The sequence below is a fragment of the Sesamum indicum genome, linkage group LG6 (assembly GCF_000512975.1).
Source record: "Sesamum indicum cultivar Zhongzhi No. 13 linkage group LG6, S_indicum_v1.0, whole genome shotgun sequence".
NCBI classification, from domain to species: Eukaryota; Viridiplantae; Streptophyta; class Magnoliopsida; order Lamiales; family Pedaliaceae; genus Sesamum; species Sesamum indicum.
In genome coordinates this window covers 22,739,749-22,767,125 of record NC_026150.1, presented here as the reverse complement: position 1 = coordinate 22,767,125, position 27,377 = coordinate 22,739,749, and the positions used below count along the sequence as shown (strand labels likewise).

At 36.5% G+C, this 27,377-nt stretch overlaps 4 protein-coding genes across 5 annotated transcripts; 1 reads left to right on the top strand and 3 right to left on the bottom strand.

Annotated features, from left to right (window-relative positions):
- Window positions 5,376-14,399, bottom strand: LOC105165535. The gene is made up of 22 exons (XM_011084581.2): window positions 14,176-14,399; window positions 13,420-13,956; window positions 13,048-13,262; window positions 12,859-12,948; window positions 12,131-12,265; window positions 11,907-12,025; window positions 11,555-11,719; window positions 11,301-11,406; window positions 10,818-10,923; window positions 10,616-10,726; window positions 10,055-10,218; window positions 9,857-9,974; window positions 9,154-9,378; window positions 8,687-8,877; window positions 8,325-8,492; window positions 8,117-8,222; window positions 7,794-7,931; window positions 7,373-7,531; window positions 6,809-7,015; window positions 6,373-6,567; window positions 6,219-6,290; window positions 5,376-6,121 (listed from the first exon to the last, which is right to left on the bottom strand). Exons 1-22 carry the CDS (start codon window positions 14,221-14,223, stop codon window positions 5,963-5,965), a joined length of 3,534 nt encoding a protein of 1,177 aa, XP_011082883.1. The 5' UTR covers window positions 14,224-14,399; the 3' UTR covers window positions 5,376-5,962.
- Window positions 17,640-20,328, top strand: LOC105165534 (myb family transcription factor APL-like). Of its 2 annotated transcripts, none has more exons than XM_011084580.2 (6): window positions 17,640-18,070; window positions 18,769-18,845; window positions 18,957-19,020; window positions 19,217-19,301; window positions 19,421-19,469; window positions 19,552-20,328. In XM_011084580.2, exons 1-6 carry the CDS (start codon window positions 17,782-17,784, stop codon window positions 20,014-20,016), a joined length of 1,029 nt encoding a protein of 342 aa, XP_011082882.1. In that variant the 5' UTR covers window positions 17,640-17,781; the 3' UTR covers window positions 20,017-20,328. The 2 variants fall into 2 exon arrangements, with proteins under 2 accessions (XP_011082882.1, XP_011082881.1); XM_011084579.2 differs by having other exon boundaries at window positions 19,549-20,328.
- On the bottom strand, window positions 20,549-21,825 carry LOC105165532 (chlorophyll a-b binding protein 8, chloroplastic). Its single transcript, XM_011084578.2, has 3 exons — window positions 21,542-21,825; window positions 21,354-21,415; window positions 20,549-21,260 (listed from the first exon to the last, which is right to left on the bottom strand). Exons 1-3 carry the CDS (start codon window positions 21,680-21,682, stop codon window positions 20,645-20,647), a joined length of 819 nt encoding a protein of 272 aa, XP_011082880.1. The 5' UTR covers window positions 21,683-21,825; the 3' UTR covers window positions 20,549-20,644.
- On the bottom strand, window positions 22,719-26,799 carry LOC105165531 (persulfide dioxygenase ETHE1 homolog, mitochondrial). The gene is made up of 9 exons (XM_011084577.2): window positions 26,282-26,799; window positions 25,498-25,626; window positions 25,186-25,293; window positions 24,551-24,685; window positions 23,943-23,984; window positions 23,772-23,831; window positions 23,639-23,692; window positions 23,279-23,303; window positions 22,719-23,189 (listed from the first exon to the last, which is right to left on the bottom strand). Exons 1-9 carry the CDS (start codon window positions 26,525-26,527, stop codon window positions 23,098-23,100), a joined length of 891 nt encoding a protein of 296 aa, XP_011082879.1. The 5' UTR covers window positions 26,528-26,799; the 3' UTR covers window positions 22,719-23,097.

Sequence of the window (27,377 nt, the reverse complement as noted above, 5' to 3'; positions counted from 1 at the left end):
TTCCAGATTTTCCACCCCAATCTCGTCCCTAATTTGTGTCAAGGTTCGCGACAGATGAATCCAACACAAAATCCATTTCAAAATTTGGAAACATGCAATTTGCCACGAATTGCAACAGCATGTTGTCCCACTAATTCCATGCTGCTTTTGCGACAAATGTAAGGGAAAATGTGTTCCTCAATGTTTTGCAACGGAATTTACGGCATCTTTTTGACCTACAGTCCCAAAATGTCGCAAATTCGTCGCAGTTTTGCGACATATTTTGTTACAAAAGCATGCCGAGGAAATAAAAAAATTATGCGGTGGAAGGAGAATATATATAGCCCGTGTGTAATCATAGTGTACACAAAAATTTAGATGTATTGTATAATTTGTTTGGCCTTCATAGTGTATTTATATGTACTGCTTAAATAATGATACATTTATTGTAGCCCACATGTACTAGTTTGAATTATGTTCAGTTGCAATTGTGTTAGTACTTAGGGGAAAAGTTTCATTAATTAGTTGTTGTGAGTTTGATTCTTACCCAAGTGAAATTCTAAGCTCCCTTCATCTCTTGTCTAAGAATGACAGTCTTTCTGTATTAAATAAGAGTAAATTATTGTTACTAAAACAAAGTTTGACATAATTATAAATATTTTTAATTATTTATAAAATTATACATACCCTCTCAAATGAAAAATAATTTTCAGAGTCCATAGAAAAATACTCTTACAGGTAATACACGCAACTAAAACTTATTCAAACTCTGATACTATTCAATAATATTTATAAATTTGGACTCATGTTTAATTGAAGAGTTATGCTTGTGGAAATAAGCGAAAAGTCTCTGTGAAAAAAAATTAATAAATTATCTTTGTATTTTGAGAAATGGAGAAAATTACCTATCCATCAATGGTTTAAGTAGGGGGATTTTTTTGCTTTATTTTTCAAAATATAAGGGATGTTTTGCTATTATTAATGGTATCTTTTTTGTATCAATAAAGCAACCACTAAAAAAAAATTAAATTTTCGCTACACTATAAATAACCACAACCTAAAAATCATGGTAAATCACAACTATTAACCATGGTTAAATAAAATCGAAGCAACAATTTAAATTTTTACCATGTTTAATTAATATTCGATATGGTTTTTTTAGCCATAACTAAAACATTTGCAATGGTTTTGGCTATGGCAAATATTTTGAACCGCACTTGCAGAAACAAAAGCTAATGGCTGTTGCAAAGTCATAATTAGTTTGTATTTACTACAATTTTTTTCTTTTGGTTATAATAATTAACTATAGCGAAAAATCCTATCTTTTTCTAGGGAGATGACAGAATAGAAAAACACAAGTACCCGAAACATGAAAGAAGTATTAATGAGGATGAAGGAAGGTGTATATGGATTGGTATGCATGAGGTGCACATGCAGCAATTTCCTGTGAAGTGCGAATATCTTAATCGAAGAAAGTTCAAGACGACTAAAGGGGTCTTACAGCTATATCAAGAAAGATGTACATATGTATATGACCAGCCACGAAAGGTCAATATGAATTAATTAGGCTACGGGTCCATCTATTTATATATAATATGTGTATGTAAAATGATGGGAGGGAAAAGGTGGTATATACTATAGCTAGGCTTTGAAGTTAGATATTGTGTGAGAAGTATATGTGAAAATGGGTAGAGTTTTGGGTGGTGGGAATGAAGCTGTAGGTTTTGTGTTTGAGGGGTCAGGCCTCATGTTCATGCTTGCCTTCTTTCTTTTATCCATTTCACTCATGTCTATGCTCATCTTGGCTTGCGCTGACGACGGCTCAGGCAGCCCTCGGAAGCGTCGCGATGGTGGCGGTGGGGGTGGAGGTGCTGACGACGGCTCAGGCAGCCCTCGGAAGCGTCGCGATGGTGGCGGTGGGGGTGGAGGTGCTGACGACGGCTCAGGCAGCCCTCGGAGGTGGTGGTGGTGGTGGCGGCGGAGGCGGCGGCGGAGGTGGGTGTTAGATACACAAATCGAAGAAAATAATATTCTTGAAGATCAGAATATTGCAAAAAGGAGATAATTTGAAAGGAAAAATAGGTTGGAAGTATGATTATGTAGCTAGTGATTTGTTTGGCCATCATAGTCTATATATTTATATGTATCTCAATCTCAATAGTTACCTTGTCAATTAGTACTCTCTATTGTTGAAACATATATATATATGTGTGTGTGTGTGTGTGCTGATTAATGAAATGTATTGTGATTTTCATATTAATTCAGATGTAATTTTGTGTTGTACCCCTCATATTAGTTTGGATTATGTTCACTTGCAATTATATTAGCATTTAGAGGGAAATTTGCCTTTGATTGTTGTGAGTTTGATTCTCACGAATCAAAGTAAAACTTCGAGCTCCCTTCACCTCTTGTATGAAAATGGATTGAATTTTCTATTTTAAATTTTAATGCATTTTGTATTTTAATTATCATATACAAGTTAGGGTTAAATGTAATTTTTACCTTTTTGTGATGTGGAAAGTAAGCAAAGAACTCCCTGTGAAAAAAGTTTAGCAAATTATCTTTTATATTTTGAAAAATAAAACAAATTGCCTATTATCAAACCATTGTTTCACATGGTGTTTTTTTTGTCCATCTTTTATGTCACAGGGGGTAAATTGCATTTTACCATATACAAGTTACGTGTATAAAATATTTTCTCAAATAAAATAAATGACGTATTAATATTTAACATGTGGCGTTTTATATATTAAATGGAATAAAAGATGCAATAAGATTTTAAGGAGAAAGCATTTTTTAGTCCCATAAGTTAGGCCCATATCACTTTTAGTCTCATTCATTACAGATTAGCACTTTTAATCCCATAATTTAAGAAAATTAGTACTTTTGATTCTCATGCACTTTTTTATCTACAATTAATGATGTAGGTCACATGCCTAGCACGTTGCCCTTAAGTATTTTTGGTTGAAGGAGAAAATGGCCATTGTTCAATAGTAGCATATGAGTAGGTTTCATTTGACCTATTTGATTCACTTATAGAAGACATGATTCTTTGTATTGCTTCTAGTTGGCTTCAACTTATAGAAATATAGGAAGGATATGATTCAATTTTGTGAGAGAAAAGAGAAATTGCTATGTTTTTTACCCTAATTTCCTTCAAAATTTATTTTTTCTCCTCAAATATAGTTATATTTTCTCCAAAAATGGTCCCAAGCTAGAAAACAAACCAATTCTCTCTCCAGCCAAAAATATTTAATAATTACATGCTAGGCACGTGCTCTACACCATTAAATTATAGACAAAAAAGTGGATGAGGACCAAAAGTGCTAATTTTTATAAGTTACGAGACTAAAAGTACTAATTCCGTAATGAATGAGACCAAGAGTGAAACGGCCCTAGCTTATGGATAAAAAATGTTATTTCCCCAAATTAAACTAAAAAATCCAATGTGATCCAAGAATGACAAGTTTTTGTGTATTGAATAAAACTGAGACTCGTGATCTACACCTTATCATTAACTTAGAGTACCCCTTTTAGTGTCTCACTTTTTATTTATCAACTAATTTATATGTTTTTAAATATTTAATTAATTTACTTATTAAATTCCCACCCTCTCATTCTTCTGCATCCCAATTCCCACTAATTTTACTTCTTATAATTTTTTTATTTTTCTAATTATGCACACTCATTTGAATATGTCTAACGCCCACTAATATTAATAAAAGAGTATGATATTAATTCAAAAATCATACACAAGAAACTGCAGTGTATGTATGGAGAGGAGTTGAGAACAGAATAAGAATGCAGAAGAGAAAATAAAATTAATTAATTTAAACAAATATATACACATACATTTGCAAAAGATATTTTACAAGAATCTTTTTTCCTCGTTTCTGATATCACAAGAAGGTAAATCGAATTTAACCCATAGTTATACTTATAAAATATTCATCAAATGTGAAAGAAGAAATCTGGAAGGATGTGTATGGTACCACATGATGAGATGCAGAGAAATTTCCTTTGAATTGCCAATGTCTCATTCAAAGAAAGTTCAATTAGGGTTCTTGTTGGACTACTACATTAGGTCAATGCAAACTATTCCAAGATGAATATAATTAGGCTGTATGCGCGTTATCCCATCATTTATATAGGTTGATGGGATATTCGATCCAATCAACTTAGCCATAGACACAAGAAAAGATAGCCTCTCAAATTACAAATATCTTCTGTCATATCAATCAACAAAATGTGTACAGGTTCAGCTGTGCTTGGCCTTGGCGTCTTTCTTGTGTGCATTTCAATCATGTATGCTCAACCTTGCTTGTTAAGGTCGTGGTTATGAAAGAGATGGGGGTGGCGGCGAGTGTTAGATACACAAAGCGACAAAGTATTCTTTAAAGGAGAAATTCAGAATATTGCGTAAAGGAGATAATTTGAAAGGCAAAAAGAGATTAGTTTGATTATCACTGTTTGTTATGAAAGGAGTATATGTACGAATGTGCTTTAACCGGTGTATAATCATGGCGTACGTATACAAAAATTATGTATTGCATAACACGTTTGGACATCATAACATATTTATGTGTATGTATCTCAATATTCTCTATTGTTGAAACATGTAGAGCTGTTTCAATAATGATATGTTTGTTGTAATTTTCATTTTATGATCTAACTTTATGTTATAATTTGAATTATCCTCAGCTGCAATTGTCCTAGCTTTTAGGGGGGCAAAAGGTTAATTTCTCTAATTGTTGTGAGTTCGATTCTGACACGGTTAACTCTCTGATTGATTGATGGTGTCACGAATGTGTGCCGCCTCTCTTCCTCCCAGTTAATGGTGATTTGAAAATAGAAAGCAGCTCTGAAAAATCTTTTACTAGAAAATTCTGTGCTCTTTTTCCTTCATTCAGCATACCTAAAAGTAGAGGCTAGATACAATTGGCTACTCTTATAAATCAGGATGCAGAACAAGATACGGGTGAAATTTGATAGCGGAAGTCGAAATTGTAGTGCCTTGTTGCGTGGTTGATGTTATAACTTTTCTCAATCGTCTTTGAGAAAAGAATCCAACCTCTTTGGTTACTCAAGATTTTTCCATAGGTACAAAAACGTTTGATTGGTTTCAGCTTTGGTTACCATTGTGGATCGTGGCCCATAGACCTTAGGTCATTTATATCACCAGAAGTAATGAGAACGTGTGTGGTACCACATGAGCTGCAGGGCAATTTCATTTGAATTGCCAATATCTTCATCAAAGAAAGTTCAAGGCGACTAAAGGGTTCTTGTACCTATAATATCTAGAGAAATGTACATCTATGATCGACCATGCATAGTCTGTCACAATGCTGGATAAAAAGTATATAGTTTTAGCTGTGGTTGGCATCTTTTTTGTGGGCATGTTAATCATTTGCATGCTCAACCTTGCTTGTCGCAACTACGGTCGTGGTGATGGCGGGGGTGATGGTGGCGAGGGGTGGTGTGATGACGGAGGTCGTGGTGATGCTGGAGGTGCTGGTGGTGGTGTTGATCTGCCTGCATTTTGAAACTGGTCAGTCCACTGCATATGCATGAAGGCCATTGTTGTTCATCATGGATGGCAAGCCGTGATCATAGGAGGAGATTGTATGCCATTAACCCAGAAGCTGCGCAGGGAAGACAGACCATGATTGATTGTTCTTCTGTTGGTCCAATTGTTTCAGACATTAACATATTCTCTTTTGTACGTACACTTGGCATTAAGTCATAATCAGAAAGAAGAATGAAAAGTTTATCTTTCGCTGGAGCAAAAACAAGGAAGGTAAATGTCATTTTGATGATGCTAAGTTACTGTTACACAAGAAACTACAGTATATGTAAAAGAATTTTTATTAAACAATTGTCGTTCTACATACAAAAGAATTATATATACCAAAAAATTTCTATGCATTGTGTTATTGATGACAGCTCTTTTTGAATTGAAAGTAACATTTCCAAGAAATGTTGTTTAGAAATATATGTATGAGGATGAGTCCATTCTGTTTGTAGTGTCTCTTGACAAAATAGATCGAGCTTCAGTAATTGATCTCGGGGGCTCCAAGTCTTTTTCTTGCAAAGCATTTCCTAGCAGCCTCTGCATCTGAGACGCATATACGTCGTCCAGAATCTGAAAACAAGAACGAAATGATTGAAATGAATGTCCATGTTCAGTAAGATCTCACTCAGTTTCCTGTTTATGAGAAATGGTTTCTCCGAAAACTCACCCCGAGGGCATGGTAGGATCCGGTGTACCAAACTCTGTTCTCCTTTCTGCCCTCCAGAAACTTCAATACAATCTAATAAGTGGAAAAATGTAAGTAAATGAGAAGTATCAAATATATTTTGAGAGGAAGAGAAAAGAGGTTGTTTTAAGTTTACTTGTCCCATTTTGTCCCAGAAAGCTCGACAGGTTGCAACAAATATTTGGCTTGTAAAAGTCTCATGCAAGTTAGAGATGCATTCAGAGAGTTGTGTGCTCAGAAGTTGCATCCTCTCGCGAATCTGAGCTTCCCCGTCTGCTTCTTTTGTATCTTCCAAGATCCTTTGGAGACGGGTGCTCCTGTTAGCTTGCATCTGAAATATGCAACAGAGAATTGTGAGGATAATCACTAACATTTTCTCTGAAAAAAATTGCCACCATATATTTCGATTTTCTTGGATATAAGAAGATCCCACAACATATTTAGTTGTAAGGTGAAAAATATCTGTGTGCATGGTTCATGAGGTTCTGTGAAAGTTTCAGATTCTTGATGATAGAAGATAAATTTCTGGACTTGCAGTATGCAAAGTCATTTAGGTTAGAAATACTGCTTACATTGCTGGCAAGCTTGACCACTATTGCTTGAATGTAATTCTTATACTTTGTCCGAAGGAGGACAGTTGTAGCATTCATCTGCTCCCCAAAAGTGGACTTATTGTCTCCATTTATGGGCAAATAGGATGCCCATGATTTCAGTTTATCCTCAATCCTACAATGAAGGACGTCCAGAATTCTCTTCATAGTGTTCAGAAATATCCCCAGCTGCCAAATACAAACGGAACAGAAGAATTAGCTGCATGCCTATCTATGCATAGCACATAGTTACTATACATACTATGTGTTCCATGACATATGAAGCAGGTCAGGTTTTAATCCAATTAGTATCATTTCTTTTATTATTTCTGAAGCAAAAGGATAATTCAATTAGATGAATACTTCGAGCAGTAATTGACAGGTGGTTTGATTGACATAAATTGCTTCTGAGAAGCAAAGGAAATATGTACCTTGGCAGATGTCTGAAACCAAGGGGGATATGATTAAGTTGGGAAAAAAAAGATGATTTAAGATATTGCATCAGTTAAGCCCGTCAGTATAGTTTCTTGCACAAGCGGAACTCACCTGGCTAGGAATGGAATAATACGTGGTTGATTGCCTCCTTGCCAATTTTTGTACCTGCATACCAAGTCTTTTCGGTATGCTATCTCTAAGAGGGGTCAAAATGTCATGGTATTGCCTTTCCAATGCTTTAATTATCGCTCTTTCTATGTTTGCAGCAGCCTTTCACATCAAGAAATAACAAATATAAGCTAAAATAGGTAAATTGAAGTCATGTTAGAGATGAATGATTAAACGCAATAATGCTGGTATGCACATAATGCTGATCATAGTCTGTCTACGCATTTACTCGAGCATTATATGATTATAACAGAGCATGCTCCTTGTTGGTTGCTGAGGTTGTTTGTTTTGATGCTAAAGCATGTTCTCCTAACTATATCAGCAGCTTCTAACATATAGCTCATTAACTAAAGCTAGAACTTACATTCTCCAAAATCAACGTGTATTGAGGCCATCTATTGATCACAACTTCATATTCGCTGAGCATTCTTGCCATCTTTTCAAACATTTCCTCAGCAAAGGGAGAGGTTGAGTATTTGGTAAACACTCCAGACCAAGGTACCTGCACGAGGAAAGTCCCATATGCCATAGTCAAAATTATCTTCGTTACAGCAATAACTTGATAACATACATCCTCCTTTGATTGCTTTTTACTCCACCATTGATCAAGAAAACAAATGATCAGGCATATATACATCATGCGGATAAGACCATTTTGCATGAGTGAATAATACTTAATAGAAGTACCTTTTCTGCTTTGCAAAGATCAAGTAAAGTAAGTTGCAAATCTTGTATCCAGACCATAATGTAACCGTGGTACAAGTCTCTGGAGTTAACTCCACCTTGGACAGGGCTGCGCACAGAAGTTTTTATGTAAATATCAGTGTGAAAGCTAAAAAAGGTTGTACGGGGCAATTGTATATTATCCAATACTTCGGCCAAGTTCAGCATGTACCTGATATTCCACAACTCAAGACTCCTCTCAAAGTCAGCCATGGCTACGAGAAGTTCATTCACATGTGGCATGGGACTTGATGGAGGCCATGCAGCAAGAAAACCTCCAAGCCTCTTGTTCAATTCTGTGCTATAAACTGCTGAGGTGATAGTTGACAGGTCTATTGAACTGAAACCACAAAAATGGATGTTTAGATCAACTTCCTATGTATCAGCATATTTATTTTCACAGAACATAAAACCCAAGTCAACAAGAATTTCATGTGTCCATGGTGCTTATGCCACAGTATACTGGAATGATCTGTAACTAGATCAGAGTCAAATGCTTTATTTGCTTTTGTGGGATTATATAGTTTCAGGTACCTGGGAAATATATGCTGATTGTGGATCTTGATGTCAATGTGAATTTCATTGCTTATGTTGATGCAGAGATTCTTCATCTTCAGATAGGCCTTGGAGATTGTATCTGAATCCATAATGAAGCCCTCAGAGTTGCTTGACACAAACTCGTCAGTCTCCAGCATGTGTTTTCGACATCTTTTTGTTGCTGCCATCTATAAAATTACCATGTAAATTATCAATATTATTTCACACTACAAACTAGAGTAATAAAACAGTAATCTAAGGAACCATCTTCATTTGATATGCATGAAAAGATAGATCCTTCTCTGCTTCTATTATCGCATTGAATAGCTAGTATAAAACTTGACTAGCGCTGTTAATGCATGGTTCTGTTTCTGTGTCGTATTCGAAAAATTCAATTATTAATTGTACTTGAGTTGATGTGGCTCCTTGATATTAACAAGTTTTAGCGATTTGATAAAACTCACCTGTAGATAGTTTCTTAGCGTAGCCTGAGCATCTTGAGCAAGTATGTCATGTAGAAGCGTATATAGTTGCACGGCAGGAGCTAGTGCTGGTGCTGCAGTTTCTGATATTGGAGCCGACATATCTGCTAACCCTGTTGGAGACTTTTCGTCCAGTGACTTGTAATTCTGAAACACCTCTGCCAGAAGCCTCTCTACTTGCGTCTCACAATCCATCAAAATACTTTTCTGTGAATGCACGAGTTATTAACAGTTAAAAAGTGAAGTGTGATCAATCTGAAGTAATCTGGGACGAACCCCATACAAAGATAGGAGAACCTCAGGAAAAAGCAGGAAATTAAGAGCATCAGTAGAGATCTAAAAACAAATGTTGTTCTTCGATAATTTCTGAAATCGTGTGGCTTTCAGGGTGTTTGAACTGCAAGTGGCAGTTGAAATGGAGATGTGTTCTTTTCTTAGATCTCAAATTTTGAGATATCTCATGATACTCTTTGTCAAGAGCAGCCTGATAGAGAAATATGCCTAGAGATGATCACATTTCTTTCAGAAATATGCTTGTGATCTTTTTCTTCTTTGGCTGGAAAGGAGGAACATGTCTAGCCATCTTCAGCCCAGTTCCCATCCCATTGTAAATCTCAATGAATATGAGAGTTCCTGATACCATTTAGAAAAGATGTATGACTATTGAGCTTGTTGAGATACTCACCTCCTGTCTTGTCAAATTTCTCTCGCTTCTGGCCTTCAGGACTGGAACAAGCAACTCGTGCAAAAGCTCTAAGCAATCTTTTGTAGGGGTGGCAACATTCATGACGTAAGAGAGGTATCTGCAGGGCAAAACATATATTTAAGTATCTCAATAAAATTCAAAGATGGAAAATGACTTCACGAGGCATCGTAAGTGTACCTGAGCTTCGTATAGGACTCAGAAACTCCATAGTATTCAGCAAATTCTGTGAGGATCCACTTCCAAGGCCCCTCTATACGTAAATTTCGTGCATCGAACTGTTGTGCCCGCATGGCAGCCTCCAGCAACAGATCATATGCTACGGTCTCGACTATAGATCCACTCTATCAGATTACAGCAGAAAAACTTTACAAGTCAGATAACATCTGGATCAGTTAAATCTACCTACATCTCAAGAACAAAAAATAAAATAATAAATTGAGTTTATGAAGAAGTGTAGTTATTTCTCCAGCACAAATCACTCCTACATGCAAACTTTGTGTCAATCAGGCAAAAGAACCAATTTACAATCTAACATAATACTCGGTAGAGTGACAAGCGCAGGTTATTTTGATTATCAATCAAGATATACCACGAGAGGTTGTCTTGATTGTCGTCTTTCTGCTAAGTGGGACAGTAGTTATTATTGAAACTAAGATGCTTCTCTAAGTAGTCCGATTAGATAAATTTAGCTGCTGAAGTCTAGAAAGTCCATTTACTACATGCGCTGTAAAGTTCAACCTTCATAAGCATTGTCTCATCACTTGTAAATGTGCTTCCAATGGAGAGTAAGATCTTCCCGACACATTCATTATCATTGTGATAAATTGGCCACCACCGAACTCTATCATTCTGAAAAATGATTAGTTGATATAAGAGAGTCAATACTTGAAAATAAACCATCCTGATAATAGAGATCTCATCTGCCTTGAAGTTGACTTACATGGTTGTCCGTCAGGGAAGAAACTGGAATTGTGGCACAACCTTGAACATTTTTCATTGCATCCTGGACTTCAAGTAAAAGGGCATCTCCTTGGCTCTCAGGAAAACTGGAATTCAAATTCTCATAATCAGTTTCACCTACTAAGTAGAGGAGATGATTCTTCTGCTAAGACAAGTTTAGCAGTACCAAAACAGATGCATAAATAAAAAACCTTGTGAGATAGAAAATGGTTTAATGTCAAAATTATGGCTCAAAATTTGAAATGGCAACAAAGAGAATACACCACAGAAATGGTATGAAGAAGACGATCCACGCAGTTCTTCCACCAAGACAAGTTTAGCAGCAATACAGTTGCAAATCTAAAACCTTCTACTGTAATTGTTTTCATTAAAGGATCACGTCCAATGTTGTGTGATCTGATATTGCTCTCTGAATCTAATGTAGTTTCAGGTCACCAAAAAACGAACTATGTTTCCAACTTACAAGTCATGATATTCTCCAGTTCCAGGCCGCAGTGAGATAGCCGAACTTGGTCCCACTTCGTTATCTTCTGCCGAACTTTTCAGATGAATCATGCACAACAGTGATTCTGTAGGAATTAATAATAAATAGCTAGGTTAATCATCAATATCCAAAGCCATCTTTATAAGCTAGATATCCTATTCAGCCAAAAAAAAAAGTGTTCTAGCAATTCTTGACTAAAAGACTCCAAAAATGCTTGTGAGTGAATAACAAACCTTCACATGGGAATGACAATGAACTGAGTTTGAGAGAATTGATCCTGTGCTTCACTATAGATGAAACATGTCGGACATACTCAGCCCCAGCTTGCAAGTAAATAGCACCTCTCATTGAGTTTGTATTCTTCAGCTTTCTTCTAGGTATTATCCGGAGCTTTTTCACTGCCATAATGAAAAGAGAGCACATATCAGTGCTGCAAGCTTCTAGTTTTTTCCCAGACACAAAAAGGCAGTTTTAGTTTCAGGAAAATAGTATGTGATACTAATAGGAGCTCAATGGTGTGGATATTTTACAATACTACTATCGAACAGTAATTTAAAGCAGTCATTAAGAGACAAAGGCCTAAACCTTCCACACGGATCTTCCCAACCGTTCTTTTCACATTTGAGGCCATTGCTTGTTCCGTCACCTTATTTTCTCTGTCCGCTTGTTGTACACCACGAGGTTGAAGCAATAGTTTGTGTAGTCTAAAGAGGGAAAAGTTATAGATAAGTTCCATTGCAGCAATCAATGAGGTTTGGTTGATTTTCAAAGTTCTTGCTGATCACACAAAATAGAATCTGTACACATACCCAAAAGCATTACGAAGGAGCAGGCACTCATCACGCAGAAACTCTGGGGCCTCTGCACATCCTCTTGCCCACGAGTTCAGACATAACCGAATGCAGGCATCATAAGCAACGAGTGCTTGCCATGCATTTTGACCGCTGTCGTGAGAAAGGAAAGTAGCTTTTCAGAAGCTCGGGGGGTAAAATAAGTCAAATAGGTGAAACAATTGGCCATCATTAGCAACACGTAGGATGAATTACAATTGAAGAAACAAATATTTATAGAATATCTAAATAAGGCAGTCAGTACCAGAAACCAAAGATATTATAACATCTGGCTGTGGCATGTAGTTCAGATTAATTTCCAAAATTGGTTCAACAAAAAAGTTCCTCTGTAATTCAAATCCTTGACATAACTTGTTCCTTGGGCTTTCACATGACCCACTCAAGCTAATAACTAGACCGTCAAACCTTTAGTTATCCTACATAGCAGACAACATGCACTGGAGATGATGCCTGAACAGATGCAATGCCAAGTGAGTACATAATTAAAAGCTTATTAGATGAAGGAATGACCCAAGCAATTGGATTATGTTTCAGAAACTAATTTGACGAGAGATTTGGCTTGTTGGCTCCTTTACGGGTAACCCTTCCCCCCATCCACACACAGAAGTAAAGGAGAAGGAACATGCCTTGGTGAAAGTAAGACAACAACGGAACAATATCTACACAAAATATGTAAGGAATAGAACCTGGCATGGTAATATGGCATGTGATTAAGTGAATTTGCATGCTGGACAGGAACAGGATGCTCTCTTTCCCGTAGTGTTTCTTCATCATCCCTACAAAGAATGACTGTCAAATGATGGAACAAGTGTGTTAAATAAACCAATGCAAATATTTTCATCTATTATAGTCCGATGGCCTTCGTATCATCATACCTTCCACCGTCTTCTGTTTCAGTTCTCAAAGATCTTTGACTTTGCTCTGAAAAAACTTTATCACCAGATAAACCTTGATCTGATTCTTTGTACTGAACATCAGTGGTTTTCTCGCTTCCCACCTCAGAGTCCTGAACATTGCCGATATCCATAAAGGGTGGTGCACTGGGGGTCCCTAGGTCCAAAGTTTCACCTAATTTACCAATTGGAGTACCCTGCATTCATTTGAAAATACTCCAACCTCATTAACTGAGAACTTTCAAATTAAACCCTGATTATCTTGTCATACTTAATCGCAACTTTTTCCTATGATTGTTTTGACTATATATCATTTCTCTTCTTGAAATAACAAGGTGATACGCCGATACTTACATAAGCACTATGAGGTTGGTTTTTCTCGTACATCCTGCAACTTCCAAGGGAAACTCCACTGCTTGGACCGCATCCTCTTGAACCCCATTCCCCATCAGTGAACCTTCTTACACTCCCTGGAACTTCAACACGGAGATCTTCTTTCAACGGCCCTCTATTTATTGTAGACACATGTTTTCTGTCATTCAGATTTTTGCTCGAATTGACATATAACATATCTTCTTCAAAACCCCTGATCACCGGCCTATCAACCATGTCATCATCAGAGTGGTTCCGAGATACTTCGTCCGGGGCCGAACCGACGCTCTCACTCTCATCATCATTGTAATAATCTGATTCATCCTCATTGCTGTCAACACTTAGAGCGACAGTGTTGATGGGTTTCAGCAGACCAGAGTGAAATTTCAAAGGAGGCAGAACATGGGAAGACGTGAAATTACTAGAACTATACGCTAACGGTGATCTAGGAAGAGGGTACTTCGTGTCTAGCTTCTCAGTCAAAGGTGATCTAGTTTGACACTGTTCCACATCTGATCCCTGCAGGAAAAGTGAGCCCAGTTACTAAATTACGTAGCACATTACACTCTTCAGGATTCAAGAATCTCGGAAGAAAGGCCTAACTCATAATTAACAGAGTGATTCCCCATACTATGAAATAAACATTTCTACATTACAATTTCCATGACTGTATACACACATTCACAAATACTTCAGAAAAGTTTAAAGAAAATCATGGGTCATGATAAAAAAAAGTACCTTCTTGATCCAGTTGATGGCACTCTCGTCCAGCCCTTCAGTGAACATATCCGCAATGCTGCTTTTTCACACACAAAGACACTTGGTAGATGAGAAGATTCGAAGATATTGAAGAAGTTTGAACGGTTCTCTGTGTAATGAACGTAGATTTGGGTAGAGAGAAAGAGAGAAGAGAAGGGAAGAGACAGGAAAGAGAGCGTCTTCGGTCGAGAGATGAGCTGGTTTACAAAGCAACCTCCAACGGCTAGTTTGAAGTGGGAGGGATTTATTTGAGTAATAATTATTTATTTCCAGACGGCCCGGCCCGATACACCTCCAAATTAAATATTGCTTCGGCGGCTCCCAGTAGTTATTATTATTAAGGATAATTACATCAAACTTTTGTGAGGTTTGTTTCCATCTAATAATTAAATTTTTTCGTCAGTCAATATTCATTGAATTTATTAATATTAACAATAAATTAAAAAAAATCTATTCTAATTCTTGATTGACTTATTACTGACTTATTGCAAGTCAAATAAATTTTTTTATAACCAAATTACCCTCATACGTTCTCACGTGTTAATGGATATAAAGAGATATATTTTCATCGTTATAAGGATAGTTTAGTTCAAAAAAAATTTGTTTGACCTGCAATTAGTCAGTAATGAGTCAATTGAGGGTAAATATCATTTTTCATTCAGTCTTTTTATTAATATCAACGTATTCAGTGAATTTTGACTAATGGAGGGATTTATTGGTTAGACGGAGACAAACCTCAAGGGTGCTATATGTAATTTTCCAAACCACAAGGTGTTTATATATAATTACACCAAACCTCAAGGGATCGGAGTGTGATTATCCTTTCTATTATTATTATTATATTTATATTGGTTAACAATTACAAGGTTTTGCATATTATTATTAATAATAATAATAACAAAAATATGCTTAATTAAATATTGACGATGTCCGAACACCACATTATGACTATAGTTAAAAATAGTTTTTTTATTAAATTACAATACCTTTTTCTTGAGTTTTATTTTTCAAAAATAAATATTAGAGCATTAATTTTACTAAAAACAAGAGTGATAAATATATAAGTAGTGATTAAGATAAGATAATTATTTTGACTATAATAATTAATCATCGCAATATTATTATACAAATATAAATAGTAAGAATGACAATGAATTTGGATTTATAACCCGATAATATTTTTATGGTATTTTTTTTTATAATGAAATGACAAATGCGTAAAAATAAAAATTTCAGTTGAAGAGAAAAAGTTAAATACGGATGGATATATTGACAGCAGCCAAGTCAGGAAACTAGTTTAGCATTATCAAACTTTAATTAATTTAATTTAATAAATAAAAATATTAAATTCATTAGAAACATTAAATTATTATTATAATAATAATTATAAATTAATAAAATTATATATAATTAATTCTTATAACTATTACTCAGAGAATGAATGCAAGTTAAAATTTACAAATATGCATATTCTATAATATTGCAAAATCACTTCATTACAATTATATTTTAAAAAACTAAAATTTATTTTATTTAATGAATAAAAATGAATTACAAATCTATAACCAAAGGAACAAGTTGATCGAAAACCGAAATACATAAAATTATAAAAAAAAAATACATAAAAAAGAGGAATTTTGGGATAAGTCTCGTGTTACGGGGCATGATCTGTTTGAGTAAATTTATCGAGAAAGTTCGAAGTTGTGAGCATATTTAAAAATGAGTAGTATTTGTGAAAAAATAAAAATAAATAAATAAAAGTTAAATTGGATAATGTTTAAAAAAAAATTACTTATAACAAGTTTAATTATTAAAGACCATTTTGTCCAATGTATTAATTGCAAAATCTGACCTGAATTCAAGGGTAGCGTTTTAAGGCCTTTAAGTTTGACCTTGATAATTTTGCCCCGTAACTTTAAAAAATGTGACAGTTGCTGCCCTTCGACTAAATCTGAACAAATTATGGAGAGGCTTTAAAAAGAGCAGTTTGGTCCTGTTTCGCTATTTTAACATTTAGACCACCATGCACGCCTAGAATGGTAATAGAGCTTACAAAAAACTCTGATTCTCTACTACGTGACATGTGGCCACCTTACCCAGTCCCGAAGTGCAAATCTCCATAGGGGGAGACCTCTAAGGGCCTAGTCGATGAGCCATCGGTTCTGGATTAGCAAACTAATAGGTGCCTTCTATTGAGACACCTCAATTACAAGGGGCTAGCAGATAGAATGGTATTAGAGCCCAGGTTATTGAAAAAATATTTGTTTATATTGAATTAGACATTCTAAGTAGCGAAACAGATGGGGATCATCAGAAATTTTTCCCAACTCTTTGAAACATAATAGTTTAAGCTTTCAAGTTTTTGTAATTTAGAGGTTTCCCCAACTAGTCAAGTCATCTTTCGTATGAGAGGCTAAACAGTTGTCTACTCCAATGAAAGAGATAATATCTATGTAATATTTCATATATTTTTCTCCCAAACACTCCCTATAAGAGCTTGGTCATAATTTGGTTAGAGGGCATAAATCATGCACAATTTGAAAAATACAAGACAGGAATATCACACCTATAATTACGGTCCTTATTTTGTATCTACCCTATAGATACAGGACAGTAATTACATTTAAGCCCTAATAATATACATATAACAAAATGATATCAAATTTATATCTAAAAAATTAATTAAAAATATATTTTCTATTATTAGCCGTATTTCCGCCACCACATCTTCCTCAGCCACCACCACCCCTCCCCGCCTGCTTCCACCGCCCCTCCCCTCGACATCTTCTCTTCTTCCACTAAAATCCCAAACATTCGCCACAACCTTCCTCCCCTCCCAACACCGCCGCCCCTCCCTGCTGCCTCACCCCCCCCCCCCCTTCTCCCGCCATCAAACCACGACCACAAGAAACTACCAACCTATTTATCAAATAAATAAATGCTGGTGTCAGTTGTTTTTTATATTAATACATAAATTTCTCATTACTAATTGTTTATACTGATGAATTTTATGCACAATTTTTTCCACTAACGATCATATGTACTATAAAACTAAATTATGATCACTTAATACATATTTTAATACAATTTGATATTTTATCACTAATATTATTTTTTGCAATCTATTGGCCCCATAATAATTCCCAAATTGCACATGCACACCAAGTAAGAAACAAAACAAAATTTCGCAAAACTCCAATTTAATTTAAATTCAAATTAAACAGGCCCAATATTAATTAGTACAAAATCCGGAAAACCCGAAAAACAGACCAACTTCATAATCACGAAGGCATCCGGACATTAAATTCATCAGTTATAACCTTAAATTGCAGGAGAGGAAACAGACAATCCCACCAAACACTCATGCGAGAAGGAGAAAGCCCTCCCGCACGCCCACTCCACGTATATGTCTGCATGCATCACACCCCCACCAAACGCATTTACCCACACATGCAGAAAAAAAGAAAACCCTGCTCTTATACGTGTTCCCTATTCACCACTCACAACCTGTTTTTTCTTTTAGTTTTCTCTGCCACCATTTCTATCTCTAGATCGTCGCCTGCCAGTGAGCAAGATCTTCTGTAGATGACGACGAAGAGAAAAGAACCGGATTCTTGGTGGTGGGCCGGCGGCGGTGGTGGTGGAGGAGGAGGAGAGGAAAGTATGTTTGGTGGGGTGGTGGTGGAGAACCAGTTTCACCAGGGTGGCGTTACGGCGGCGGTCGGCGGCGGGTATCAGATTCAGACGGGGAAAATGGTGGAGTCGTATGATACAGATGTGTATCAGGCTTCGTATCCGAGGCCTCGGCTGCGCTGGACGCCGGAACTTCATGAGCAGTTTGTTAAGGCTGTGAATGAGCTTGGTGGAGCAAATAGTTAGTCGCAGTACTCTTCCCTTTTCTGTCCATGAGTTTTTGGTTATTTTCTTTATGGTTTTTAATTTATTTACTAATTGTTCTTGTTATTAATTTTATTTGATCTTCTTTCCATTTTGGTTAATGTGATGTAGATTTGCCGAGAGAGGTGTCTTGCCGAAAATTACTAGAAAGTTTTAGTCTGGAGTGGCAATTTTAGAGGACAAAAGTGGTTGGGATTTGTTAAAATGATCGGAAAAGTGTATCAAATTAAGTTGCTTGCATTTCTTTAATATGTAAAAATTTTAAAATTACAGAAAAGATTTATCAAATAAATTCGTGCAAGACTAAAATTATCACCCGTCGTAATTACAAGACTAAAATTTTAATTTTTCCAGCTTTAAATTCATAACCTGCATGAAATGTTTTCGTTTTTTAAGAATTAATTGCTATGTATGTATATGTGCATGCAAAAACGTGTTCATGAAAGGTGAAAGGATGTTATATATTGGATTTTTAAGGAATTTTTGTTCCCTTTTTTGGGAAGAAATTGCTAGCTGTATGGTTTTGGATGTATATAAACCATCTTATGTTAACATTACAAAATACAAACACATCAACGACTACGTACTGACTGTTTGAAGTTATGTCGTCAATGATCATATACTTAAAATATATATTATAATATATATATATATTAATTAAAGTTATTCTTGCAGAGGCAACACCTAAAGCAATTTTAAATTTGATGGGAGTCGAGGGACTAACTCTCTACCACCTGAAAAGTCACTTACAGGTTTGATGGATATTAAGCTATATTTTGCTTTTAAAGAACCAGTTTTTGAGGTTGTAAGAAGCTTTCCAGTTTGCTAATTCTGCTGAATTTCATTCATTAATTGCCATACAGAAGTTCAGGCTTGGCAAGACAGCAAGAAGATTGTGGAGAAGGGAATTTGCACCGGCCGATTACCGTACGTTTTATTCATAAGCGGACGATATTAGTGTGAAGAAATACACATATTGCACTTAAAACTCTGCAAATAATCTTGAACTAGTTCATTAAATTGCCTAATACGAGACATTTTGATTTGGCCGTGGAATAGACGGAGGTTTCCTTCTATTGCTTTTGATGTATTTATCTCTTTGAAATTTTTTTTCGACCCTTAGGCCGCAGAAAAGATGAGAGAGCGGCAGCAATAGGCCTTGAAGGTCAGGGTAATTCTTCAAGCTCAAGTCCATTTGATATGAATGGGTAAGCATGCTTCGTCTTTTATACTACGCCTTTGCCTGAACGATCGATATATCATGTGCTTGGTCAGGCGTCATTGTAACTTCTACGTCTCTTTAAATGAATTGGCCTCATGAATGCAGAATCAAGGCACTGGGATCTGACACATACGGAAATCTGCATCTGGTTGAGGTAAACTACTGTCAAAACATTGGACTAGTTAAAAGTTGAAACAACTTTATTCATCTAATTACACTAATTCGATGTTAAGAAGCCTCATGCTGCAAAGAAGAAACAAGGAGTGGCAGAAACAATTTCAGGTATAAAATTGAAGCAACAGGCAGGTACTTCAGCAACAGCTGCTGTCAAATTGGAGGAAGGAGGCCTTGCTGCTGCTAGGCCTGCTCTGTTGCCGCTCTTTCCACCTATTCCGGCATGTGGGATTGACTACCCTCCAGAGTGGTCTGAGTTTCTTGAGGGAGGATGGAAAAAACCAGTGGCTTCTCGGCCTATGGACAACACATCGATGGACGATTACCTGAACTCCCTTGGCTACTCATCTGAGTTTGCTTTAACTAAGAGTCCTGAATCAGGGCGAGCTGGCATGGGATTTGGAAGCTTTTTTGATGATGTAGCAAGCTTCTCCAAGGTGGAAGACCATGATATTGCAGTGGATAGCGGTGCTGTGGCTGTGGAAGCTGGTGAGCTCTCTGCTGGAGTCGGGAGTGATTTTGCCTAAAACGTTGAGTTTCTTGGTAGAATGTTGGACTTGGAACCCTGACTCTTTAACTTGATGTGGCCTTAAGTATGTTTACTAGCCTAGTTTTCTTGCTTGTGTAGTCATGTCTGGCTGAATGCAGTTGCATTCAGACTGCGACTATTGTGACTGTTCACGTCTTCAAACAACTATGCGAAGATTCCTAACGAAGGGCGATGGAGCTTAAAACAAATCGTAAGAATCCTAAGGAGCAAAAGCCTCTTATGGCCTTCATGTATCGTTTCTTAGCATCCTTATCTTTCATGCAAATACTCAAACTGCATTTCAACAATAGCTACAAGCTAAGCAAAATTACAACTGAGTTTCTTAACATTTTGATGTTGCATGCATTTGTCCAACGAATCCTCTTAAGTGAGGTACTGTCCATTTGGATGGTACTTTGCTGTTTTATCTTACAAAATCGCCTCGTTAGAAAGAGTTCATCTATTATGTGAATGTTCAGATCCTTCATCTCCATCCAATATGGAATGGTAGTACACACTCAACATCAGTATCAGGGATAAAGCTCAATGGTATATGCACATGATGGATTACAAACTTGAAGCATGAGAAATTAAGAGGTAAAATTTCACAATATTTAGTACAAGTTCTAGTGGAATTTGAGGCTGGTCAACACATTGTTGTGCACCGGGTCAGCCAAATGATCCAACAGGTTTTGGTACGGGCCGACGCCGGTAACCAGTCCCTGTATGAAGTATCCCAAGATTGCCAACATGGCCAATCTTCCATTCTTCACTTCCTTCAACTTCAAATCCTTCAATGACTTCTCATCTTTCCCGAACCCCAGAGGGTTGAAAAACGGGCCGCCCGGGTACGCCGGGTCCCCGGATCCTCCCAACCCCTTTTCCAGGCCCAAGAAGTACTGCTTCCCCATGGACCCCGGGTTGGCCCAGTCTTGGAATCTCCGGTGCTCCGCAAAGCCCATCAATGCCATTTCCAGGACGAATAGGGTATACGGATCAGCCCAGTAGCTGTAGGTTCCAGCTGGGGGAATGACTCCAGTTTTGAACCATGGAAGAGCTGTTTCAGCTGGGATCAGACCCGCTTTTCCCAAGATTTCGGGTGCAATGGCTCCTGCAGCGCCCAACATAGCGAACCGCCCGTTGATGATTTCCCCGTACGCCAGCCATCTGGGCTCGATGAATCCTCCGGTGCCTTCAGGGTCCGAGAGGCCCAATGGGTCGAACCCGAAGTCACCCGGAAGGCTGGAAACAGTAAGTTATTGGAAAATCAATCAGAGTTGAAAATCTTCATATACATCCAGCTACAAACATATGAAAAAAATGAGTTGAGTTTACCTTCCATCCAAATAGGACAAACTCTGCTTGGATGCAAACCACAGCTGTCTGTTTGCTCCTTGCTGGAAACATAATCAAAGAGAGTGTAAAAAGGATCAAGTCGGGCCAAAAAACCAAGTATTCAAGCTTGAACAAGACAATCAAGACTTTGAAGAAACACTCAGTGTGTGTGTTTGAGACAAACAGACCTTGACAGGAGGAGTAGAAGCAGCCTTTACAACAAAGGAAGACTTTCTTGAAGAATGGATGGACCTGCCTCCAAGAATCTGCCTGGCGGCGTCTGCTGAGGAGCAGATGGATGATGAGGAGACCAATGCTTGTGTTGCCATTTTGGTGCTGAGTTTTGGAAGAGTGATGATACCTCTTAACAAGGAAGAGGGGGAGAAGGAGGAGGAGAATTAGTAGCAGAGAGCAGTGAACACAAGGCTGCAAATAAGGGGCCAGGAGGATTTTTGTGGGGCTGGTTGGCTTTGGAATTGTGGTGTAGAGTTATGTGTTAGAGGAAGCAGATAAAGTTGGGATCTTGTTCTCGAATAGGAGTGGCACACGTGGGATGGGTTATTTGGATAATAGATATTATTGGCTTGCTGGATTTATGTTTTTTATACTCTTTAGCCACCATGGTTTCTACCAAACATTTTATATGAATCCAGCCTCAAAATATAAGATTTCAAACGTTCCACATTTTTAACATTAACAAATTTATTTTTTAACTTGTGTCAATTTTTTATTGTTTTTGTATAAGGAATAATTACACCATTCTCACTTGAAGTTTAATGTATTATACATAAATTTAGATAAATATATTTAGTACTTTTCGCGTTTGTTTTCATCTGACAAATCAAATTTAATAATATTAATAAAAAATTAAATAAAAATTTATATTTAACCTTATTAACTTATTAAAAGTCAAATAAATCTTTTTCACCATAACTTTTATACATCTCCACACATTAATGCATATAAAAAGCTATCTTCACCCTTATAAAGATTGTTTGATCAAAAAGTATTTATTTAACTTATAATAAATCAATCGTAAGAAAATATGAATTTACATTCAATTTTTTTTTTGTTAATATCAACAAATTCGATGACTTTTTGACTATTGAATAGGTCTATTTTATTATATAAAAACAAACATCAACAATATTAAATATAAATTTTTAAATAATAAAAACATTTCCACAGTACAAAATCTTCTGTTCAGAATTAGATTGCTTTATGTGGAATTGCTTCACCCCTGTTTAGGGTGAGTAAGACTCTCCCTATTTGCCAACTCCTATTTGCAGAGGGTGCAAATAGCCATTTTTCAAAATTAAAGGTGCAGTGTGCAAACATGCCAATTTCAACGGTGCAAAATGCAAATTACCCCTTACCAGTTCAATTCATTTCCAGGATAGAAATTTCAATCAGATGTAGCAACACGGCTTAAAAAGGCAGAAAGGATATTTGATTTTGTATTTATTTTTTATTTTTCTGAATTTCTTACAGACTTGGAGATTAGAAATAGAGGTAAAGGGTAAGGGATCTATCGCTCTTCTCCATATTCCATCTTTCTCTTCTCAGTAACAATATTTTCTGCTCACACTCCACATGCTTCGTTTCATTTCATTCCAACACTTGTGGCCTCGTGGCAAGGCCAATTATTCAACGATTCGCCTAGTAAACATGCACCTGTAGTTTCCACAAATTGTGTGTTTTCCGAACATCCATGACCCCTGACATCTAAGCTGGAGAAACATTATCAGGCGGCTTTGGATTCAACATCTTGCAAACCGCAAACCATGTTAGCTGGGACTGCAACGTCTATCATCTTTGGATACGACAAGTTCAAATCTGTAGAAGAGACCAAAGTGAAGCATTAGCAACTGTTGACGTGATAGAATGAACTTTAACAAATTAATTAGAGCTTGGACGTTACTTACTTGCCATTATGTTTTTGAATGTTCCCTGAAAAAGAGAATACACATCAGAGTAGAATTAATTAGAGATATATATTGAGTCCCAATGTATAACTCCAAATAAACAATCTGCTCTCTTGCAGTAATGTGAAATTGCACTGTGCATGCATAAAAGGTCTTCAACCGTGTAATAACATTTGTAATTCAAAGAGACAAGAGACTGCTGTAGATAGAGCCATTCAAAACTTATAGGGTAAGGTTGATCTTGTCAATCCAAAAGAAAACTTCATCATGTGCTGTTTCTGTGAGATGGATATTATATTCTTCATATTGTTCACCATAATACATAATTAGTAAACAATGTTATTTCGGCTGGGGAATCACCTCATCTTTTGTCAGGCGGGGATTGTACTGCATCTCCTCTCCAACAGTACTCACCTAAAAACAAATGCAGATGCATAAGCTTCTGCTGTGTATGCATCAAGAGAAAACAATAATTTTTTAGATGTGTGCTTACAGTGAATCCCTTGTAGTCATGAGCAGGGTACACCAGTGTGTCTTTGGGCAAACTGAAGATCTGTTTTAAGCAAACATTCAGTGTTTGATGTGTTGGTTGGGATATTTTCAGGGTAAAATTCAAACTTCTTAAGTTGATTTAGTTATAAAAGATAGTCATCTGCATTCTTACCTGTGAATGAACTGACTTGTAAAGCTGCTCAGAGCTTCCACCCTGGACAAGAAGAAAAAGGAACCAAATATTGGCATACAAAAACAACTGTGTTAAACCATAAAACTTGACCTCATAAAGGAAAAAAGAGCAAGTGGGATTGATTTGTGAATTAATCATATCCCTTTTGAGCCGAAGGACTCTGAAAACAGAGAGCAAAATTTTTGCGTTTGTTCCGTCCAACTTTTTCTTCAAGGATTATCTAACTGATATGCAACTTGTTTCGTAGAACAGCTATATCTTTGAGCGCCAAAGCATCTATAACGAGTCTTCTTTTTATCTCCTTTTGAAATGAAATTCCATTACTTATATTACTCTTCACCATAAACTAGCAAGAATTGACAATACATAAGTAACATGATGCCATTAATTTAATCCGAAAAACTTTTCTTTTAGCTAACTGCTCTTTCATTTGGGTTATATGCCAGCCAACGAACTTTGCATCAAAGAAAAATATCATGAGATAGGAGCTGAGAAAAACCATAAATTTGAACTTAAGGTCGAAATGATTTCAAGAAGAGCTGATCTTGGAGTAGACTGTAAAGTTATTGTCATGAACCAAATAATACCTGAAAATCTGTCCTGCCACATCCACGTATTAATAAAGTATCGCCGGTAAAAGCCATCCTTGGTTGAGGCTGATTAGGCCCATCACCTGTGACATAGGTAACACAACCTTGTGTGTGACCCGGTGTTGCACGAACCTGCAAAAGATAAGAAATACAACTCAGTGATATAAGAGGATAAACAAGACAAACAACCACAGAAGTTAACATAAACCATAAGCATGCAACATAGATCTCAATATCTGATGCACAGTTTGACATATCATATGCTTGACAAACTCTGTGCATTGCTATACCATTTAATATCTCAATCTACAGCCTCCATGCTACCCGACTTCTTTCCAATTTTCTTGGGCAAACTTGGAACTACCTCTAATAGTTTTGCAAATTTCAGCAATTCAAAGGTTCAATAGGCACTCCTGACGTGGTTACAGAAGTTTAAACGTAATACAAACCACATGGGGAATCTAACATTTGATCCCTAAACTTTTATGCAGTAATACTATAACCAGTTACCAGTTCAATCCCCATACACATGCCAGCAATTGTATTACAACTTCCTCAAATTACTCTCTCCTGATATCTCTCATATGAATAAAAGTGCATTTGATTTAGACAAAGATAACAATTTCATGTACCTCCAGAAACAGATCGCCAAAACAGATTTTATCACCAGGTTCAACAAATAGATCAGCTTTTGCATTGCTTGCTTTAGAGATGATAGATTTAACCCCAGGAACCTTACTCTGCAGATATAGCCAAGTCAAACAAGAAATCCCCTTAGCATGCTGTTTCAGAATCTTGAACCATTGATAAGTTTTTTCCAGTACTAAAAAGCACCATATACTTCGAAGCTGGGCCTATCCAACTGACAAATTTGGAGGGGAAATGGGAAACAATAATAGGAACTATTGAATCACTGTATTCAAAGAATGAGAAGTTAAGTGGACCTTAATCAAGCCAGTTCCAGTAACATGATCGGCATGTACATGAGTATTGATTGCATATATAAGCTTCAAACCCAATTCTTTCACAAGAGAAAGATCCCTATCCACTGTTTTGTCTACTGGGTCGACCAACTGCATGAAGAATAACTTGCATCAGTACATAAATCAGGAATCCAAATGCCAAAACAAAGAATGAAACAGAGTAAAATATGGACCAGCTCTTAAGATATCCGAAATCGAAAAGACAGAGTAAAATTATTTTCTGTAAGAGTAGATTGTTATTAAATTGATCAACAAATAACTCATCCCTTACTTGCAAAGTGCAAATCCAACAAAATCTCAACCATTCACGCAATGAAACTTTAAACATTACACTTGGTTCCAGTATGATCGGCACAAAAAGTTCATAAGGAAGAAAGAAGAAGAAAAAGAAGAAGAAAAGATTGCTAAAGGTAAATGCATGCCCCGTTCAATTTGCATCATCTGTCACTCTCCAAGTGGTCCAGCAAGTCTACTAAGAATTTAGAGAGCCAATTACAGCACATTTCAGCGAGAAAGCAAAGCACATTCATCCTAAACTTGATCAAAAAGAGAATAATAGAGAAAAACAATAGCAAACAGCCACACCCTCGAGAAAGCTCAGAAAAGAAGCCCATTTATCCAAAACCCTCTTAATCTAAACACAATGTGACGATCCGATTACCCTAAAATTCTTCTTAAAAGGAGAAGATTAAAAATACCAACAAATTCAAAATCTTAATATAAAAGCAAAGGAAAAAGACACGACCAGAGCTGGTTTATCAGGGTGAGAAGCATCGGCGAGGAGGTAAGTGTAGGTTGACGACTCCTTCTCAAAAAGCTGCCGGAAAATCAACTTAGACACCGAACTCGACGACGTCCCATACGAGGCCGCCCCCATCTGCGATCGGAACTTCGCAGTAACCGCAACTATTTGCGGAAAATGAACTTTCTTCCGAGGTGCGGGAGAAGAAAAAGTAGCCGAAATTTGAAAGAACCGGAATTTCGAGAGCATTTCTTGTTGGGAAGGTGGGATTTCAATTTAATACCAATGGCGGACGCCGGCGTGGCGATTAAAACCAAGAATAAACGTCAACTTGTAATAATTTTTTGTCCAGAATCCAATGGGTATGCGAAGAATATTGTATAATTCAAGATAATAGCAACAGATGAGATTAATTTATTAGGTTTTGAAGTGATTGGATGGATTGGGGTATGGGAATGCTTTGTTGGGAAGGTGCCATTGGTGGTTTCGTCGGTTACAATGACACTCAACAGACAGTGATGATGAGTGATGAAGTAATCAGCGCTTCGCCATTTGCTTCCAGCATTTGCTTTTTTATACTGCGGGTGTATGCAGCACGCATAATTAATTTAAAATTTTTTAAAAAAATAATCACTATTTTAAAAGTAATATTAATTAAATTAGTAAAATATTAAACAATACAAAAAAAAAAGAGTAAATTACATCATCACCCCCTGAATTTTAACATAATTACAAATACATTCATGTTACATTTATCCTTCTTGAGGTTTATTCCGTCTTATGTTTAACACTATCATAAGGTTTTGGTGAATTTAACACATGTTATTACCAAAATACCCCTAGTAAAAGTTTGACTGTGATTTGATCAACTTTGTAAATACCCCTAGTAAAAATGCCCTTAAACCAAATTGTAATGTTTTAAAATATTAAGAGGATTAAATATTATGATCTCACATACTTTGTACTTAAATGCAATATTTTATTTTTTGCTAAACTAGCAATTTTTGTCCATTAAATATTGTGGGGATTATCTTATATAGTAGGGTGAATTACATTAACGCCCCTCGAGGTTTAGTATAATTATAAATACATCCTTGTT